Genomic DNA, 22356 nt, shown 5'->3' with positions numbered 1-22356 from the left:
ATGTGACTGAAAATGAAACGCCCCTAGTAATAACCAGAAGTTTTATTGATTCTATTAGGAAAAAGGCCTGTTTGTTTTCTGTCAAGAAAGGCAATCGTAACTACAAATTGTTGAAAGAGGCCAATGCTCTATGGATGAAAATTACTAACGGCAATCAAAAAGTCTTACAATATTTCAAATACGTCTAAAGTCGGCAATAAACACGAAAAGGTTAACATAATACAAGAGCTTTCCTCTAGAGCTAAATTCTTTTGGAGGAAAGGATACTCATCCCTAAGGCTGGTACGTACAGGACCATAACAATTACTACTGATAACATCTTCTTGGGAAGTCTATACCTATTTCATTGCACGTTTTCTACGTTGGATTATTCTGGGTCCTTCCGCGGAAAGCAAGAGTGACAATGTGAACATGCCATAGAGAGTCACGTTCTCAACTCGTCACAGAATCTTATGTGCTCGACCCTTATATGCAGGCATACATCCACAAACCTACTGCAGGTTATAACTAATAACATTTAAAGGTAAATGCCACAGTTGTCTATATGTATATAGGGACAAGTTTTCCTACGGGCAGAATTTCTTTTAACTTTGTATACTGACTGAGAATCAAGTTTAAAACGGAAATATGTATTAAAAGCATAGGTACCCAGGCTTGGTCTTGAATTATTTGCCTTTGAAAATCAGATAATACTAAAAAATTGAATTTTCAAGGGCAGATAATTCCAGATCAAGGCAAGAGAACTGTGCATTTTAATTTCTATTTCTGTTCCAAACTCGATTTGCAGTCAGTACACACAGTTTAAAGAAATTCGGTCCATTGAAAAGACCAGGACTTTGCGGTATCATTTTGTCATGTTCATAGTTAAGGACATTTGCAACAGTCTATATTTACATGGGGAAAACATTCTTACAGAAAGAATTTCTTCAGTAAACTTTTTTTTCTGATAGAAAATCAAATCAAAAACAGAAATATGAAAAAAATATAGTAACCCAGCCTTGGTAATGAATTATCTGCCCTTTAAACTCGGAAAAAACTAAAAACATCTACTTTTAAAGGCAGATAATTCAAGATCAAGCCCGGGTACCTATAATTTTTTATACATATTTCCGTTTTAAACTTGGTTCTCAGTCAGTACACAAAGTTTCAAGAAATTCTGCCCGTAGGAAAAAGTTTGCCCTATATACATATAGGCAGCTGTGACATTTACCCTTAAAGGTAGCTGCCGGTGTATTATACATTAAACATACATTAAACATAAAAAAGTATAGAACTAAAGTACTTCTTACATGGGTTATATATTTAAGCAGACTAGAATCAGTTAGCTAATAATATTATACAGCAAACGTTCTTTAATTAGGTTGTCTACATTCCAAGAAACTTTGAGAATGGTCGACATTCGCTCTTTGCCGTTCACAATTGTGATTTAAAGAAAGACACTTTTGATAGCAAGACTTCTGTCGTAGAACGGTTATGAAAATTCTCAAAACATTTTATTAAATGTTGTGCCAGCTCTTAAGCATTGATAAAATTATCACAGAGTTCCCAGAATGCCATATGATGGCAAATGGTTCATCACCCAGTCGTGATACCGACCTTCTCACAAATTGCTTGCCACAGATATATTCTAAAATGAAAGTAACAATCGAAACTATGGACTATGGAAAGTTTATTGTCATTACTGTTCAATAAGGTTTTGAGATCCTATGGAAACTATTAATCCCAAGTTTTGAAAGGCTTCGATCAAAATAAATCATATTTATCGGGAACGAAATGTAAGAAGAATGGTAGGAATTCTAATCATTGCATTTGATTATGTGCGGATGATTAATGTCATAGTGGAGGTCAATGCAATACGAATGGTGGGTCAGCAAATTGGTACACTTTTCATGTGTAGATGAGAATGAGCTTTGTTCCATTACAAGTTAAATAAATATCAAAATTGACAAGACTACATAACTTTGAGATAGTTTAAAGCACACATAAATAGCTACAACACTACTTGAATATGATGATATTCGTATATTTTGATGGTATAGCATATACCAAACAAATATATTCAATATGAAAATAATCTGTTGAGATAAAGTGGATGGGGTAGGATATTTTTTTCATATTTCATATTATTTCATTGTTAATATACTTCAATATTATTATTACATTGACAACAAATATTCTAGGATGGAAACCCAAAGATAATAAGATGAAGTTTTTGCTGTGTAACGTAAATACATAACGAAATACGAAAAGTTATGTTTCCAATTTGGCAGCCATTTAGATGACGTCATAGATCAGTCCAGTCGCGGAACTCGGACTGGCGACATGTATTTTTGTGACCTGGTATATATTGCCATTAATTTTTTCCCGATCGCAAGGGATCCGCGTTCTGCACACGCTATAACCGGCGCTGTCAGCTTAATTAAGTTCTTCAGTGCTAAAGTGCTAAAATTATTGAACGTCTTTTCACTTAGATACGCAATCTATACAGTCAGATGTTCTGTGCATTTTCGAAGGTTGCAAGTAATAGCTTACCTTTCACTGTGCAATTTATGAAGCATGTATTCAACTCTACATCGTCACCAACGCAGTGTGCTACTACAGATTTTGATAAACACTCGCGCTTCCTTCTGTGAATTCCAAATTCACCACACGAAGTTGCAACGCACCCCTCCCAAGGACCCCATTCACCCCACCGACCATCGTCAGCTGAAACAATAACCTAGACACTTTTCTTTCCTAACCCCTACACTGCCTACAATTTGCAAACATATACTTTTGAAAGAAAGATTCCGATAAACTATGTAAAAGATATTAAATTGATCACCATGGAAAGCTTACTTGCGAGTAACATATGAAGCCGATTTAAAGAATGTATTTATGCCACATATACAATTCTGTTCCATGTTAGACCAGTAAACATAGAGCTAAGATAAACGAACTGAAAATTTTCTTACGCAGTATAGACAGTAAAATGTTAAATAACAAACCTATGAAACGCCTTTGACCCATGTACTCGGTCCCTGTGTCCAATGGTAATCGTTTGGCTGTATTGGCTGTTCCAGTTGCCCAGTATGCTATAAAAGTAAATATGGCACTTCTAAGCCCAGAAATAATGTAAAGTACACAGGTTTTAACCATGTAAAATGACATTGTATAACATTTGTAGAAAATATTAGTTCTATTATTTCAGACGAAGAAAATGTAAAGTTAATGATAGATAGGCTTACCAGATGCGCTGTTATGTAACGTTTCATCACACGAAGTAGAGTGTAAGTCTTCCCGCTTTATACAGAACTGTAAAGAGCATATCAAATCAAATGGATATGAAAGGTTGAAAATATCAGAAATTTTTTAGTGGTTTAACCCTTAGCCTGCTAAATTTCTAAAATGGACTGGTCAATCATTCAATTTGGACACACCCTTTATTATTCAAAGGGTGGGGTGGGGTGGGGGTGGTGGTTCATTGAAACTTTACTAACCGAATAGCGAACAATGCAGACCATGATCAGCCTACACGGATGTGCAGACTGATCTTGGTCTGCACTGGTCGCAAAGGCAGATTCACTTGCTGCCAGCAGGCTAAAGGTTAAATGAAAATACCCAGTCTGTAGAATATAGCTTTTATTCTATCGACGTTTAACCGATTATAAATGTAAGTAAAACACATCATTTCTATTCTTTTATGCCCTATATCTGAAACAGAGGTCGCAACAACAAAAAATGATGCCATCGCCCGTTATTTATGTTAGTTATATGACGTCACTTTAGGGTAAGCGTATTTTAACAAAAACAAGCATATTAGAATGCTAATGTAATAATACTTATTACTTACAATCAACAATTTACTATGTTGCATGATATATACTTGTACCTGTACTGATTTATTTGAATGTTTTCACAACTGCTATATCTTCTAAAAGACCCTTTCAAACTGAATAGGTTGTTATACATTCTAAATATAATAAAGATACAAAACTTTGAAGGTTTTAGAGAATAGATTCCATCAAGCGTTATACTCTACCTTAGATAAATGCATTAATAATTAGCTGTTTAAGATCAATTTACAATGTAATTATTTTTTTTTTGTTGGACCAAATGGCAACTTTCCAGCTTTTGATGGTTAAAGAAGAACACCTGTGCCTCTCGGTGCATTATTTCAGACACAAGTGGGCACCCGGGTAGAACCACCGACCTGCCATAAGTCTACTAGATGCCTTCCTCACAAAAAGGAATTCAACACCCCAATCGAGGTTTTCAGCCCACAACAATGAAAGGCACGTGATTCCAAGACGGTTGGCTGGACCACTGGGCCATGAATGCCCCTTGTAATTATGTTTTTGTTTTAGACGGCACAGACTATTTTAATACTAATAGTTATAGTTCACGTGAAGTATCATCTTCTTGAATTACAAACCGGTGTACTGTCTTTTTGTTAGGATACTTTGTGTTGCATAAATTAAATAAAGTGCTTTCTTTTTTCTGCATATATATATAGTTACATCGTTTATATTTTATACTAACTTCAAAGTCAATTTTATTGAGAAGGTATAAATTAAACGTAAACTGTTACATACCGTATGATTCTCCGGACAGAATAAATGTCCATGAATACTTCCGGTGAAACATTTGTTTTTCAGTATAATTTTCGAAGTGGTTTTAGCCGTTACATTGTTCTCAAACACGGGTTCTACATTGTTGTGTGATGTACAGTAGCATAACAAAGTTGTTACAAAGTGACAGTTTGAAACTAGAAATGCTGTAAAAACTATTCGCTTCCACGCCTCAAACATCTGAAACGTAAATTAACGTTTGTTGTTATTAAGTTTGTGTGTAATATGGATGCTCTTTTATATTCTTTAGACCAGCTTAATAAAGCACGAAGCAATATATTTGTTTGTTTGTTTAACGCCGTTTTTCAACAGTATTTCAGTCATGTAACGGCGGGCAGTTAACGTAACCGGTGTTCCTTGATTCTGTACCAGTACAAACCTGTTCTCCGCAAGTAACTGCCAATTTCCCCACATGCATCAGTGTTGAAGGACTAATGATATGAAGCAATATATTTCAGCCTACCAATCAATGGGATGTTTTTCAAATACCTTCTTTTTTCTGTCGGTTAAATTTCATGAATTGTCAACTACCTTCTATTTACTGAAGGGTAAGTTACATGGAATTTACAGGCATTTTTCTATTTCCTGTAGGTTATACTACATGAATTGTCCAGATTCAAATCGTTTTGAAGAATGATTTTATATTTTATGTGACAGTGACTTCTAGCTAAGCAGATAATTATTAGGGAAGTGGGGTGTTCATTTTTAATCTTTACTAAATATAAATAATGATGTAGAAAAACGGGGTCTCCTGCAAAACAATATAAACGCAATGAAAGGAATGTCAAAATATAGCAAAATAAAAAGGCAAATAAAAGCGAATGCAAGCAATTAACTAGTAAAGAAAGCTTGTTACATGTCGAAAAAATACTTTTATGGAATGATAAGTTTCCTACAAAAATAAATCGACCGACTCGAAATGCAGCGCATCAGTTATTTTTTCAAGAAAAATAAACTAAACGGAATTTAATTAATTTCTATCGCCTCAATAACTAAATGGTAGTGTCCGCTTTGTTTACAGGAGATCGGGGTACGATCCCTGTCTTTGTCATACCAAAACCACGAAAATGACACAAGTAGCTGCTTGTCACTCAGATCAGAAAGGTTGTACAAGGAGGTACAGTGTCTGTTACTAAATACCTAGACTAAGTTTGTCGCACAAGAGCTTTGCTGTCGGTGATTGTATGCGACGTTTAACAAACCTTACCTTACCTTATTTGCCTTTAATCCGATAACTCATGAACAAGGCATAGAATAAAAGACAACCTGTTATTACCTGAACTGGAAAAATTATATAAAAGAAAGTAAAAAGTTGTAGTCTGGAACACTACGTGTTTCCGTTTTATGAAAATATGTCAAGTGTCATTGCAAATGACCACCTAAAATATAATTTTGTGGATTTAGTGTGCGTCCAATTAATAGTTGTTGATCAGTTTATCACGCATCACTCTCCGCGCCCACAGGCGTGTATTTGTGATGGCTTTTTGTCAGTGCAGCGTGCAGTGTATGTCGTAAATAATGATTTTTCCTTTCGATTTGCAAAATTTCAAATTCTATTTCTAATGTCTGATCTGGCCCATACTAATGACCTCAAATTTAACAACACAAACGAGAAAAATAAGTTTAAAAATAACTTTTCATTAGAAACAAAGAAGCGGTAAAGGATCAAAGAGCAGAAAAGAAAGCAATTAGTGTCGGACATTACTTTAAAAATTCCTTTCGTTTTCAGTTTGATAAATGCGCCAGAATGTTACCTTTTTCGTTGTAATAATATCATTTTTTATTTTATTTTAAATATTGATTTATTATACTGTAGGCATTGTTATTTGCCATATTTATTTCTGCTTTGTAAGGTTTAATTTATGCTAATTTTTAAACCCACTTTATAATGTTACTTTTTTGGATTGTATGTAAGTAAGTTTTATACTACTAATTCTGTTAGCATTTGTTAAGGACTGTTGTGTATTTGTTAAGGATTGTTGTGTATTTGTTAATTAAGGATTGTTGTGTATTTGTTAAGGATTGTTTCGCATTTGTTAAAGATTGTTGTACGTTGTGTATCGTGATGTTACTATGCCTTTAATTCTTTGTTCTAAGTTGATATTTATGTATTAAAGTTTATATTTCACTCTTCAACTCCTTATAGGTACAAGGCTCTGTCATCTAAATGTAGACAAGGCTATGCCCATTCTACTTTTGGTAATTAACACCACACTAAACTTATTACACAGTACGTACGTTTGGAACAAACATCCATAAATAGTGTCTTACATTTTAGTTTTTACTTTGGATTTTTATGTGTTTACTGTTTGATTTGCATATTAAGTATAGTCAAACATTTTAAAAATGTTACGAAACGATAAGACAAAAACTGGCATTTGAACCAACTGACTTGGATTTTAAAGTATCCTTGCTCTGCTGTCTCAATGTAAGTTTCTTACAGGCAGCCAAATCAGAGCAATGGTCTTTCTTGGGAGGTGGCTAAATACACAACATTGACTGTTTGTCCTTCCAAAATACCAGTTGATCTGTATATGACTGTTTATAGCAGTGAACTGTTTAGTCAATATTCATTGCTGCGTATTCAGAAGCTATTTTCCTAAGAAGGAAGTGAATAAAACAACAACAACAATACCCTCTAATTAAATACACCAACGTAATCGTCGGGTTATTATTTTCTTGTTCCTTTTAAAGAAGAAGAAGAAGAAGAAGATTTTATTCAAGACTTGAGCTGAAAGCTCCTCATCTAAACATACAATATATCAAATATATAAGGTCAAACTATACAACAAATAAGTATCTACACATTCAAAAAATAAACATTCAAAACGAGAGTAACAGTTCATAAATTACAAAGCTTCAAAGCATTAATAAATATTTCATGTTCTATCATTTAAGAAATTGTCTCTAATTTTCAAGGCACAATGTATATAACATGCCAGTTTATTTAGCACTTTTGCGTTAGTTGATGAGATCAGATGTATAAATTTTTGCATACTATGGTGCTGAAAATAATATTTAGCAATATAACGCTTTCTGATTGTTTTATATTTCGGACACACAATTATAAAATGATATTCGTCTTCTATGTCATTACTTCCACATACTTCACAAGTTCTTTCAGATCTGTCAATTCTATACAGACCATATCTACCTGTCTCAATACGAAGTCTATGAGCACAAAGCCTAAACTTTGTTAATAATTGTCTATATAGTCGATTTTGCACAACACTTAAGTATTCCTCATGACCAAAATTTTCTTTAACATATTTATACACAAATAGAACACTATTTTGATTCACCCCATGTTTCCAGTTCTGTATAAAACTATCAACAAGACGCTGTTTAAAGTCAGAAATAAATACATTTACGGTAACATTATATGGATAATCCCATACATAACCAAAACCGTTTGTAGTAAGCATATCTTTAACATTAGATAACCAGTTTATCTTGCCACTAAGCAGATCATTTTTTAACATAAAATACACATTTTGTAAAACAATGTTGTCAGTATTGATAAGTTTAAACCAATATTTAACTATACGAACAAATCTATTTATATACAATGGAAAGCGACCTAGTTCCCCATAAATTCCAACATTACTTGTAGAGATTTTTACATTCAACAACTTTTTGCAAAATTTTAAATGTATTCTTTCGATGTCTTTACATTTAGTATATCCCCACACTTCTGAGGAATAATTTAAAATAGATGTTACAAAAGAATCAAATAGGCTACACATCGTCTTAGGTGTAAAATTAAATTCTCTAGTATTACAGAATAAAGTGTTCATAGCTTTCAACGATTTCCCAACAAGCATCTGCATATTTGAGTTAAAATTACCATAAGAATCAAATACCACACCTAAATAATTAAAACTGTCAACTATTTCGAGTCTTTTACCATCATATGACCACACTTCATTATTACGAACTCTTCCACGACGTCTGAAAACCATTACTTTCGTTTTATCCGTATTCACTTGTAAACCCCAACGGTTACAATATATACACAAGTCATTAAGGCTTTGTTGTAAATCATCAACATCATTTGAGAAAAGAACCATATCATCTGCGTAAAGAAACATTATAAGAGTAACATCATCAAAATTTAAACCACTTCCGGGTCTAGACCCAATATATAGTTCCAAGTCTTCTATAAACATAGACCATAGTAACGGTGAACAAATCTCGCCCTGCTTTAAGCCTACAATTGTTTCCATAAAATCTGAGTATTTATTACAATGTCTTACTCGACAACGGACATGTTCATACATAGATCTAACTATTTGCAACATTTTAAACTGTGAATTTCACGTCCTTGGTATTTGTTGTATTTCATACATTGTTCCTCTTAGTCCTTCCTCATCATTTAACTTTAAAGTATCATAATAGAGTCCACATTTCTGATTAGACATTTATCAGAATAATGTTCTTGCTAATATCTGAGCTAAGTTTGAAACTCTATGTAAGTCTGATTTGAAGTACAGCTTTGTGCATGCAATACATTTCATTCCATGTAGCGAAACTTAGATGTCAATTTCGCAAATGGGTCATGGTAAGTCAATAAATAGGTTATTAAATGCAACAATATAAATCCCTCTCACACTGCAAAGGCAATTCTTTCTATAACATTCATGAAACCCCATCTGACTGTCTGTTTGCCTGGACAACAGTATTGTAATATCATCTTCTGTTCTATCAGTACTACGTATACTGATTTGTTTGGTGCGGAGTTTCATTTTGTTGCATCATGCAGCAACTTTCGAACTTGTTGAGTTTAGATATGACAATACTAATTTATTACAGTCACTATGACGATTATGCGCCCACATATTTTAATACAGGGACATTGCCTTGATACCAAATTTAGTTCGCCAAAGGTGTAAGCTGTTCAGTGGTTGGGGGAGGGGTGGGCAAGTGATTATTTTTTTGTTGGATTTAACGTCGCACCGACACATGATAGGTCATATGGCGACTTACCAGCTTTAATGGTGGAGGAAGACTCCAGGTGCCCCTTCGTGCATTATTTCATCACGAGCGGGCACCTGGGTAGAACCACCGACCTTCCGTAAGCCACCTGGATGGCTTCCTCACATGAAGAATCCAACGCCCCGAGTGAGGCTCGAACCCACATTGATGAGGGGCAGGTGATTTGAAGTCAGCGACCTTAACCACTCGGCCACGGAGGCCCCTGGGCAAGTGATTAAGGTCTCTGACTTTGAATAACTTGATCCTAACCGAAGCATATTCAAGCCTTGCTGGGGCAGTCGAATTTTTCGTGTAAGGAAGCCATCCATCTGGCTTACGGAAACTAGATTGTTCACTGACATAGTACATGGCAATTTGACGCACACAAGACTGCATAATTATGTGGACTGTAAGTATTTAGTATAATAACAAAATAAACGAGGTCCCAAAACTCTGCAGAATTTTTTCAGAAAGAACCTAACATGCACAATGTACATCTAGGGTTGGCACAAGATTGCATATGTAGACTCTATGTATATAGAATAGTATCAAAGAACTAAGTCCCGTAACTCTGAAAATCTTTTTTTCTGAAAGAACCTAACTCCATGCACAATTACTGTAATTACTGATCACTTGTGTGAAGTTTCATTAAGTTGTGTCAAGGAGATTAGGAGGGATGCTGCTCATAAGACTATACCTACGGATAAACAGACGGACGTTCCGACATTTTGGTATTTATGTGGCTACTCTTTTGTTCTCTTTATTGTTCTTTTAGCCGCGTAAAATAAAAATAACCACATTAAAGTGTTACAGAATGAATGACATCAAAGAAAAAGTACAGTAACCTATTTTTCCTATAGCCACTTCATTATGCAAATTTGGGCTCAGACAGACAGACAGACAGACAGAGAACCTAAAATATGCCTCCCTTACAATTTCGTTGTTCGGGGGTATGATAAAGCACTGTTGAGCCGTATATGTCACAGATCGAACATGTAACACGTCTGTGATACAGTCCCTGGCTCGCGGATTTTTCAAATCCGCGCTTACCCGCGATTGGACCCTAGCGCGGACAATTTCCTGAGCCGCGGGGATGCGCGTTTTTTCATGCATCTCCGCAATACATTTAACAGCGTCCGCCGCGAACAAATGCAATAAAATCGATTGCGGTGTCCCGCGATGATGGTCGCGGCGCATCGCGATGAAGTGCCGGTGGTTCGCGGTGAATTGCGATGAATCGCCGCGATTTACAGGTAAATGCAGTGGCTTGTTGTTATGTATACAGTTAATTTAAAATTTCAACAATATGATGGGATAAGAAATGAAGAAATTAAACAATGTTTTATATTTTTGAATCATTTATTTCTCCTTACTTTTCTATTTCAGGTGTTATTTCCATTAACTCATATAATTTAATAAATGCAAGGATTATATTTTTAAAACATCAGGGTTAGGAAATTTAATATCATTAAGTCTTTGAACTTGTATAATACATGTATATATACGTGTACTACTGTATAATTTGTTAATTCATTTAGACAAGATGAAAATAAATAGTATTTTGTATTTTGCAGGCATTTATATCTTCTAACTATTCTATTTCAAGTATAATTTCCATTAAATTCTATAATTTCATAAATGCACAAAAGACTGTCATTGCTTTTAAAATTCCGGCGTTATGTAATTCCATTGAACTCCGATCGTATACTATAATTAGCTAATTCATTTTAACCAGATGATTTTGGTTTTGAATAATATTGCAACAATATTTAATAAAACACTATTTATGTTGAAGTAATTGTTGTTGATGGCTGAGTTGCAAAAATACATCATTCATCAACGTATTGTGGTCGATAATTGCAATGACGCCCATTTGTTTTAATTCCGAGATATGAATTTGATTATAGTTGATTACTTATTTGAGTGTTTCATGCCATGAAAACAGTCATTGTTCAACATAGTTGTGATATTGTGTTTAACTTAAAAGTTATAGAATTACGCTGGAATTAAAAAGTAACCTATAATGGCACTTCGTCAACGAATTAAATTTCGCATTTTCTTGTAAAATACTTGTGTGACGACAAGAAACAGATCAGGAATTAAAGGACTTATTAGAACTAACGATGAGGTAATTGAAGATTTCACTTCGTTATCTTATATCTTATTATTTTCAGGGAGGTTAGCATAATATGAGCCGCGCCTTGAGAAATCCAACAAAGTAGCTTTGCGACCAGCGTGGATCCTGACCAGCCTGCGCATCTGCGCGGTCTGATCAGGATCTGTGTTGTTCGTTAACCGTTTCTCTTACTGCAGTAGGTTATGAAAGCGAACAGCTTGGATCCTGTCTAAACTGCGCGGTCACAAAGCCACTATGTTGATTTTCTCATGGCGCGGCTCAACTATATGGTGAATTTATTTTTTCTTTCAGATATTATCAGATTACGAGTTTAAAAATCATATATTTACAGCTTTCAGTAATATTTTAGTGATAAAGTCTGCTACATGTAAATAAGGCGTTGAAGGTGTTACACAGTGAAATTAAAAAAATGTCGAAAATGATTTTATAATGTATATAAAGTATCTGCATTTAAAACGGAATTGATTTTTCACCCGATAATGTTCATGAAACATTTGCAATAATAATGATTGATTTCATAAAAACTAGAAATATATATCATGATAACAGATAAATTTTCCATGGATGCAAAATAAATATCATAAAAATATTTTGAAGTCAGTGCTTTAAACTCCAACAGAAATACGTATGTTTTCATTAAATAAACTAACTTTTTATGAAATTAGAAAAAAGCGATCCATCTATCCATTTTATTGGCCCCGAATTGCCACTAAATAAGGAGCGTTAAAGCAACACAGAGATATACAACACTGATAAGATATAGATGCGCTTTGAATGTAATTATAATGCCATTTTACTTTTTGTTATATTTATTTTGGAAACAGTTTGGTGAAATTTGTTACGTTACGCAACAAAAAGATTGCCACTGCTCATGAACTAAAGTCTATGCACTACTACTTTATTTACTAACTTTAAAACATTTAAAATATATTAAAACTTTAAAAACACATTTATAACAACAATGTATTTACGTCCGATACCTTCCATTCACAGGTTTATTTTTAGATTACACGCCACGCCTATATGTCATATCGATAAATCAAACTCCAACACAGTGATCTCCCTTGCCGCTTTGCTCATTGTGTTGGCAGTGATCAATGAGCGAAGCGGCAAGGGAGATCACTGCATTGGAGTTTGATCGATAAATATGTTACTCCATGTACTTTACTATTCGCATTATGGTTAACAATTTCGCTTTTCTGTATGTTTTTAAATTGACAGCATTTTTTTTATTATTAAAGATTTTTTAATTCTGTTTTTTTGCCTTTTCTAGCCGAAAGTCCAAATTTAATATCCGCATTGATTTCAATTTATTTACTTTTTAGACATAATAGCTATTTACGGCCGCGCTGTATGAAATTTTACCGGTAATTTTACTGAAAATCGGCCGTTTTTATGTAATTTTGTTTAGTTTATTGTTTATATCTTAATGAAAATGCCCGGACAATCTAGCTGTATCTATCTTTTAACGATGTGGAAAGTTTGAAGCAAATCTATTGGATAATAAAAGCTCTATACGCATTCCCTGTGTACGGGACAACCTCAATTTCGCGGTATAATTCTTAGCTAAAATTTACCTGTTTACCTGTTGCCTGCTTTCGGTTGCCTGTCGTCGTCTGCTTGTTTACTGTACTTCCTCACTACTGGATTTTCCTATGATGACTTTTTTCTTATACCTGTTACCCTGCTCTGTATGTTGTTTATGCCACCATAGGTCCCTAACATCTATCTACAAATGCTGGCCTAACTTTACTTAAAATGATATTTACTGCCTGTGATTCCTACTGAATTTCTTGAAGTTATTTCTTATTAAAGTTTTATTACCTTTGTTTCTATTCTATGTAAAAATTGTGTAAAATTTGGTTAAAACTGTTAAAACTAGCTTAAACTGGATAAAATAAGAGTCGGCCTTCGCCGAAAACGAAAACACAAAGACTCTTATTTCTGATTTTTATTGTGCCTAAAGATTTAATAAAATTTTATTATAAAATTATATTTAAAACTAATTTGGTAAAAACAGGTGACCATCCTTGCCGAAATGTAAAGTGGTTTACTTAGAAAGTACTTAAACAACGATTTCTTTATATATTTTATATAATATTCTATAAAAAAAAATGCCTGATATAATGTCTGTTGATAATACATATCACATTGTGCAACTGTTTCTTTACAAAAATAGAAAAGTGTCAAGTGTCAAGTACGTGTATCATACAGTATTTGACTATGCTTATGATAAAATATTGATGACAATAAACAGTATGAAAAGTGACACTTCCTGCAAGTGTGAAACGGGTCAAATTTTGTTTCTCCAACCTCGGTACTCCACAATGACATGAGACAGTTTTTGTGAAATGCTATATATTACTTATATTTCTGTTTTATTTTGCGAATGAATATAAACATTTATCCTCTACAGGAAATCATTAAATTTCAACTTAAAACTACAAAATTGCGACGCCAAGCCCTACGTGAAAACTTTGAAATTTATCCAAAAGGTAAGATAGGAATAAATTTTAATTTGTTAAATACTATAGATAAATTATTAAACTAATGGAATGATTACATATCAACATTAATTTTATTTATTTGTTCTTAAACCCTATTACTTGTCCATTTTAACAGAAAAAACTAATGCAATTATACATGTAACAACAGTAGAGAGTTTATATGTATTCAACCTACAAAATTTACCTGGATTTCGCGGTGATTGCCGGTGGTTCACCGCGATCCATCGCAATTCACCGCGACCCGCTGAGATTATTCCTCGTGACTCGCCGCGGGCATTTAGTGATACTTTTATTGCGGTGTATTATATAATCATCGCGATTTTCCGCTCTTGTCAACAGCCGTTCAGTGTGAAAAAATCATCGCAATTTTCCACTCAAGGCAAATATTTTTGCCGGTGGTAACGCGGAAAAAGCAAAATCCGCGAGCCAGGGACTGTATATTCAACCGTAAAATTGGCATTCTCTAATGTGACATATTCGTTTGGTCATTTTTGACAGTTTACACCGAAACGTATATGTCACATACGTTGTGATATAAAAGTACATGAAATTACAAATTATACTTTAGTTAAACTCATTCCAAGAAGGGGACCGGAACCCATCCATCCTGGACCCATCACAGGAGCCGGCCATGCAAATATATCAAGTTTACCCAGTGTTTATGAAATAAATGTATTGTAATAATCACGTCATTGCATTTCGTCTCTCCGAAAATTACAGCATAGGCCTTCATGATGAAAAATGAAATGCTATTATGGATGGCCCCAGCTGTTACACTGATAAAAATGTATAGTGATGTTTTATACTCGATGTAATGAAAACAAATGTATACACATGGGATTACCGATGTTTGACTTTCAGATATGTAAGTGCGCCGAATGAACACATGCTGTCTCATAGAAAAGAAACAGGCAGTCCATAAATATACTTAGCAGCGTGTCTTATTATCATGACGTCACTGTTTGAAACGGCATGAGGGTCAGCGTTATGACAAAGAAAGTTCAAGGAAAGAAATTTCAAGGGGTAGTAGTGGTTGTGATGCTATCGAGGAGGTTTTAGTGGTAGTGGTTGTAGTGGTAGTAGTGTAAGTTGTAGTGGTACTAACAGATGTGGTAGTGGTACACTCTGGCTAGTGATAGTGGTAATGGTAGTTTCAACTAATCTGGACAGCAGATGGCATCGATCGGGTGGCGATTTCGAACAGCAATCTAGTATCGTTTTTCATCTTCTTTTTTTTTTCGATCAATGCAGTTTCTAAACGATGAAGAGTCGATTGCTACATGATCTTTTCACGATTTCTTCACGAACGCTTGCCAACCAACCGCTGCTCAGCGTTTTCAGATATCAAACATATCGGATTAAAAGTCCGAGCATTGCCGATCAAAGTAGACCTATAACGAATATCACGACCTCTTGCTAAACGAGCTCGATTAGTCACCAACCATTTCCCAATTTTATGTCAATGTTAACTCGACACCCGACGGCCGCACAAAGCAGTCGATAACTTTCCAAACCACTCTTTCGATAATTGATCAAACATTTTATAAATTAAAAGACATAAGACTAATCATCCCGACCCGATAGTCCAGTGCCCGAACAGTGTTTCGGAATGATCGGGTCGATCCGATCGACCGTGTGAATCTAGCATTAGCAAAGTCAGTGTGGTATAAATGAGATGTGTCAATAAAATTAAATAAATTTTCCAGACTGATGAAAATGCGATGTATTCGTTGAAAATTTCGTTTTTCTTTGCCCATTTCTGCACGCGAGATATTCGTTTAGGTGTGCATAAAACCTTATGTCCAACGTATACATCACATATCATGTTCCATATATGTACCATGCGCGTACTATTTTCGACCGAATATATCACGTTTGATCTATTCGGTCGAATTTTTCACTCGTGTTACATATTCGTTCTGTATACGGCTCAACAAACCACAGAACCTGATTTCTCCCTCCACCAACAAAGCTGGACAGTCGCACATGATCTATAACGTGTGTTAAACACAACAAAAGCAAATGCAATTTACACATTCACTAAAACGTTTCCATAGTTTTAACTTTTTAGGTTAACTTGTTGTAAATTAAACATGTCGTTTGGAGATAACGCGATCTCTGTCGTAGCGTACTTATCGGTCTTACACCGGCACGATCCGTACAAGATCTGTTAGAAAGTAGAACAACTATATCATACATTACAAGAAAAGCAAGAAAAAGTAGAATGTGTTTGTATTCCTGAGAGCGTCTAGGCATTCATTTTATCATAATAAACAAAATGAATGAATGAATGAATGAATGAATGAATGCATGCATGCATGCATGCGTACATGCATACATACATACATAACACCAACACTGGTTCCTGTTTTGATGTCTTCTGTGCTTAAGAAAAAAATCAATAGAACCACAATTATTTTGCCCCTTTATACCGATTGTTGACAAGTGAATTGATAATTTGTATGTGATTATGTAGTCTTATTAGACCTTTTCGGCGTAAATGGAAATGTACACGACTACAAACATGTACACGTATTTCGATCCATTTCTAGCGGTTTTCTAAAACAAACTGGACACATTTTGAATAACAATATTTTTTTAGAATAATTCAGCAAGATTACTTACAAATTCAAAACAGAAACGTAGGTAAGAAAAAATCTTACACAAACCAACCTGCGATAAGCAAGATCAGTTCTTCCTCACCTGTGTCATATCAAAGAAGTATAAAATCCCAATATTTTATTCTTTCATAGCGCTTTGGCCATGACTATGAGACTTGATATTAATATTTACTAATGGTTCGTTGTTGTCTAGCTAGAGAAAAAGAGGCATGCCCACTTGATGTTGATAATTTGTATAAAGTTTGATTTTAACGATAACAGTCAAAGGAACTGAAAACGACAGTCATTCACGGTGAAGGACCGATGGAAGACGGGTACCGTATGTCTCAAGGGTCTTCGACATCCGGAGAATAAAAACACTGCTGGAAGTTTATTCAGATTCATTAGTCAGGGGACGGCCATTAGAATATAAAAGGAGCGTGGGTTGGCAGTTTTGCTCAGACTCGTTTACCTTTTATTTACATAGAAAACCTGGTGTGAAACATCTATTCACATAAATTTTGTAATAAAATTGCAAGAAGCAATCTTGTGCAATTTGCCAACCCTAATTTTAGTTCTTCTGTAAACATTACTTATACAAATAAACACGAATGAACATTTTAAATGAATAAAAGGCATATGTGAAACAACAGGAAGGCACAATAAGAATTTATTATGGTGTAGCTGGTTAGCATAAAAAGGTTAATTTTGACATGTCATTTTAAAATTAGTTTAAAGGAACAACTTAATAACTGCACGGGAAGCCATTATATTTGCGGATGTCCTTGCTGGAATAAAAGCAAAATTATTACAATACTGCCTTTCACACTGAATGTGTAGGATATGGAACAAAACAGAATACATGTAGTTATTACGAGCGAAGCGAACGACTGTTTTATCTAATGTTCTAGAATAAACTTTAATTACTTGTAGCCAGATTATAACATTTTTATTGCAAACAAACCTTGGCTAGGAGGCAGTAGTATATCTTAAATACTGTAATATTCATTAAGAGAAAAGCGAGTAGAATGTCTTATGAGATTTTAAAATACTTCCTGAAAATGTATTTCATTTATAACCGAGACAAGAATACTAGAATGATATTAAGTTAGATGTTGCAACCGGAATACATAATCATTTATTTACTTCAGTCTGACAGCCTCGCCCCTGATATTCTAGTGGTCATCCCTTTAATATAGTTCTTATGAAATATGGTTCTTATTCCAATTTATGTAAACATTATGTAAACGTTTCACTCTAGGCGACAAACCTATGCAGCGAAAATTAGAGGAGGCAAATGCATCTGTGCTAAGAAATGGTCTTGCATACCGCCAGTTGGAATTGAAATATTCTTAACAAAAAGAGTAGTTTCACAATGACAGAATTCATTGTGGAACTATTCTTATTGTTTAGAATATTGCAATATTCCAACTGGTGGTATGCAAAACCATTTCTTAATATGGTCAAACTCAGCTGTGCCCTGACTTTGAGACTTTCGATAATAAATTCTTTGTTGTTGTTGAGACCTGACCCCCCACCCCACCCCACCCCACCCCCACTTCTGTCCGAAGTACATAATACGTGTACGTAGTCGCACACATGTACATCTACGCCGAAAAGGTCCATTACTTTTTTATTATATACCTCCACCCTTTTGTTTGGTGTTCTGTTATCGAACGAAGTCTTCAATGTTTGTCGATTTTAAAATAAAAAATGAGTGAAGTTTTTATGTGCGCTGCGTCAAGTCATGCATATTAAATGAAAGTAGTCCTGCAACGTACAATACAAAATGTACAATATTGAGTTTTTTTATGTCTGTTCATATTAACTTGTGAAATACAAGCAGTATTTTTGGCAGAATTTATATAGGTACATAATAAAGTCGGGTACAAGACTTATCTGACATTGGCTATTTACGGTTTACCGTGGTCTAACTGTGTGTAATTGTGTAAGTTGGTATTTCATACCATTATATACCTGCCACGATAAAAGATAGCTATAGATCATGACACAACGTGAAATTCGAAGAGACAAACTTAATTTTCCTCTTATTTTCTTTTATCTTAATCCGGTCAAATTTATTTTTCAGGACAGCAACTAAGAACAGAAATGAATTTGCAAGAAACTGAGATGAAGGCCTATCGAACACTGTTATTTCACCTGGGCCGTGCACAGATGAATAAATGCAAGGTTTTGTATAATTTCATTACATGATTATATTTTGGGAATTAAGACTTAATTTTTCATCAGTAGTATCAGTCGACCATGGCAGTGTAATTTTGATGTGCTTTTGCAATAAGCAATTGTGGGTGATTCAGTTTGTGTCAGATTTAGGAAAATTCTTCAAAACTATGTAACTGTCTGTATTTGATATGAGTCTTGCTATGTATGACAACCCTGAATATTTCCGTTTTGTAAAGAATATATACGGAACAATATTTACTTGATCCTGAATCAAGACTATACTGCAAGTGGCTATCACGTGTCCATCGAGATAACGTGCATGCGCGTTCCATCTTTTATACTACTTTTTTTCTGAGGTGTGGAAATCAGGGACACATGTCTTCATGAATATGATTTTATTCATCAAGAGAAGGTATTCAGACAGAAATATAACACTTTTTAAAATTATTCAAAGTTCCTGAAATGGCAAAATTCCTTCTTTCATACTAGGAAAATAAGTGTTCGAAGCATTTACCTTTTTGTATCAAGATTTGTCAGATTTGTATTCGTGGCAATCGGTACAGTCCGACAACAACGACTGGTAACGGTCCTGCTCACACCGTGACAGCAGATAATAACTGAGCAAAAAAAATATTTCTAGGGAATCGTGAAATTACCAATACCGTTATATCGCTTAAATAAATCATGATTAATGAAATTCTGTACGTCTTGAATTGATATAAAAAGTGTAAGCAGCAATTTGTTATTCAGAAAACAAATGAACAGAGCACTTACCACGAGACAAAAAATATACAGACTATAGACATGAACTGCACTTAGGCGTATTTCCAATAGCAGACAGATAAATAAAACCGTGTTAACATGAGATCGTGTCTGTTATCGCAACCGCAACAGACACTATCCTTGCGAAATTTCTTCAGATTTTGTTCAAGGTTTTAGATTTGGCACACTGATAAGGATTTCTTATGACATTTCATATTACACTATTAGGGAATAGTATTACGTACATGTAAAATTATTTAAAAAAGAGTTGGTTGCTATGCTTTCTTTAAGAGTGTTTTGAAAATCGTAAAATGTCTCCTCGTACTTGGACTCAGTGTTATTATTGAGCCACGCCATGAGAAACCCAACATAGTAGCTTTGTGACCAGTATGGATCCAGACCAGCCCGCTCATCCGCGCAGTCTGGTCAGGATCCATGCTGTTCACTAACGGTTTCTCTAATTGTAATAGACTTTGAAAGCGAACAGCATGGATCCTGACCAGACAGCGCGGATGCGCAGGCTGGTCTGGATCCATGCTGCTCGCAAACCCACTATGTTGGTTTTGCCATGGCGCGGCTCATATTTTCTTCTCCTTTGGGATCATGAACTCCATTACTAATAAACCGGTGCTAAAACCAAGCACGCTTACTTGGTTGGTTGGTTAGTTGGTTGGTTGGGTTTCATGCTTTCAAATGAATTTCTTACAAATAATTCATACATTAAATTATCTATTTTGCATATTTGCCCCATGCTTTATCAGCTCTAGTGTTTTAGTTTAAATTAATGTAGCATTTAATACATATATATGCAGATAGTGAAGCATACAACATTACTCTGTTCTTTGATCAACGTCAGCAAAAAGGATAAAATACTGTTCTAAAAGAAAAAAAGTATCGATCAGTTAGTGAAATGTTGAACAAAGAAATGGATTTTAGTCGATTTTTGAAAACAGCCAGCGTGTCAGCCTCCCTAATCTTGACATCTCTTTTTCTTAGTCAGAAAGACGTAAACGAATTGAACATTTAACAAGAACATTTGATTTTAACACAAAAGCAATTCATAAAAGAATGAGTAACACCAGTATTCTGTCAAAGCTAGGGAGAAAAAGTAAATACTGTTATCAACCAGCCGGTCATATCATAACGGGTAACTTGAAAATAACTGACGATAAAAGAATCAGAAACATTTTCTCTAAAGGTCCATAATAATATAGATAAACTGAAATTGCACAGTCTATTGATTACAACTTACTGAACAGCAAAAGAATGTTTTAAAATCACAAAACCTCGCATAAAATTCTATGAATCAAACCCTTCCTTATTACCTCCAAAACCTTCGAAATTTTAAGTTATCTAAGTTTCATACAAATTTTGTTTTAACTCCTGCAGACAAAGCGCTTCAAATAATATTATCTATATATGACACATTTACTACAAAGAAACATTACAAAATTAATTGAAACATACGAAAACTTAGCAGTTATCGCCATCAGATGAGAATAGTATTGTAAAAAAAATCATGTAGATCAATGTATAAATTCTAGTTTCAGACTTGACGACAATCAGTTGAAGCTTCCTAATCTTAATTGGATCCCTAAATTACACAAAACCCATGTAAGACTCGATTCATTGCAAACTCAACCTTATGTACTATAAACAATATTTCTCTTCTTTTTATGTCTTGTCGGAATGCAATAAAGGACCACGTGCAGGTGTATTGCTTTAAGGTATATGAGAACTCGGATGTTAATCTGTTTTATTTCACCAAGAATTCTGTACATGGTAAAACAAAGACTACAAATGTTCGCCTAAAGGAAAAACTGGTAGCATTAATTGAGAAAACATTTGCGATAGCAAAAGTTAATTGACATGTAATGAAACTGGAGTAATTTAACAAATACACCCTTTGGAGTTGTGAATAGTATTTAGAAATATATGATATAAGATACGATTAAATTTTAAAATTGAAATTGACATGCTTCCAAGGGATCCTTTTAGAGATTTTATTAATTTCCTCAAGCCTGATGGGGATGTCTCTCAAGCGATATCATACGGTGTATATATTTCACAACTTATTCGTTTCGCATAAGTTTGCTCAGTTAGAGGATTTTAATTATTGAAATCTTCCTCAAAAAGTTATAAAAAAAAGGAATACCGAAATCATAAACTACGGAAGACTTTCACTGAATATTACTACAGATCGTCCGAACTTTTTTAAAAAGATAACACAAACCTAAAACACTTCTAAAACTTTGTCTTACACATCCCGCATACTATTATTTCAATGAATTATTTGTAAAATGTGTAACAAGTGTATCAAAAGAGAATACAATGCGGGTATTGTCAAGTACAGTGCATGGTTGGTGATTGACCCCTCTACTGGTACGAGGAAGACTGTGCATGGTTAGAGATTGACCCCTCTACTGGTACGATGAAGACAGTGCATGGTTGGTGATTGACCCCTTTACTGGTACGATGATATTGTTAAGCACAGTGCATGGTTGGTGATTGACCCCTCTACTGGTACGATGAAGACTGTACATGGTTGGTGATTGACCCCTCTACTGGAACGATGAAGACTG

General features: G+C 34.5%; 1 protein-coding gene across 1 annotated transcript in view; it reads right to left on the bottom strand.

Moving 5' to 3' along the window:
* Window positions 1-19942, bottom strand: part of LOC123530521 (SCO-spondin-like) — a 149274-nt gene extending 129332 nt beyond the window's left edge. The window contains exons 1-5 of the mRNA XM_053520726.1: window positions 19787-19942; window positions 4575-4790; window positions 3228-3294; window positions 2988-3074; window positions 2533-2706 (exon numbers count right to left, since the gene is read on the bottom strand). Of these exons, the coding sequence (XP_053376701.1) occupies window positions 2533-2706; window positions 2988-3074; window positions 3228-3294; window positions 4575-4790 (544 nt within the window). The 5' untranslated portion in view covers window positions 19787-19942. The remainder of the gene's footprint in view (window positions 1-2532; window positions 2707-2987; window positions 3075-3227; window positions 3295-4574; window positions 4791-19786) is intronic.
* Window positions 19943-22356: the final 2414 nt, after the last annotated feature.

This window comes from Mercenaria mercenaria, chromosome 13 (genome assembly GCF_021730395.1).
Source record: "Mercenaria mercenaria strain notata chromosome 13, MADL_Memer_1, whole genome shotgun sequence".
NCBI classification, from domain to species: Eukaryota; Metazoa; Mollusca; class Bivalvia; order Venerida; family Veneridae; genus Mercenaria; species Mercenaria mercenaria.
The sequence above is the reverse complement of the archived record's forward strand: the minus strand, read 5'-3'. Positions and strand labels throughout refer to the sequence as shown.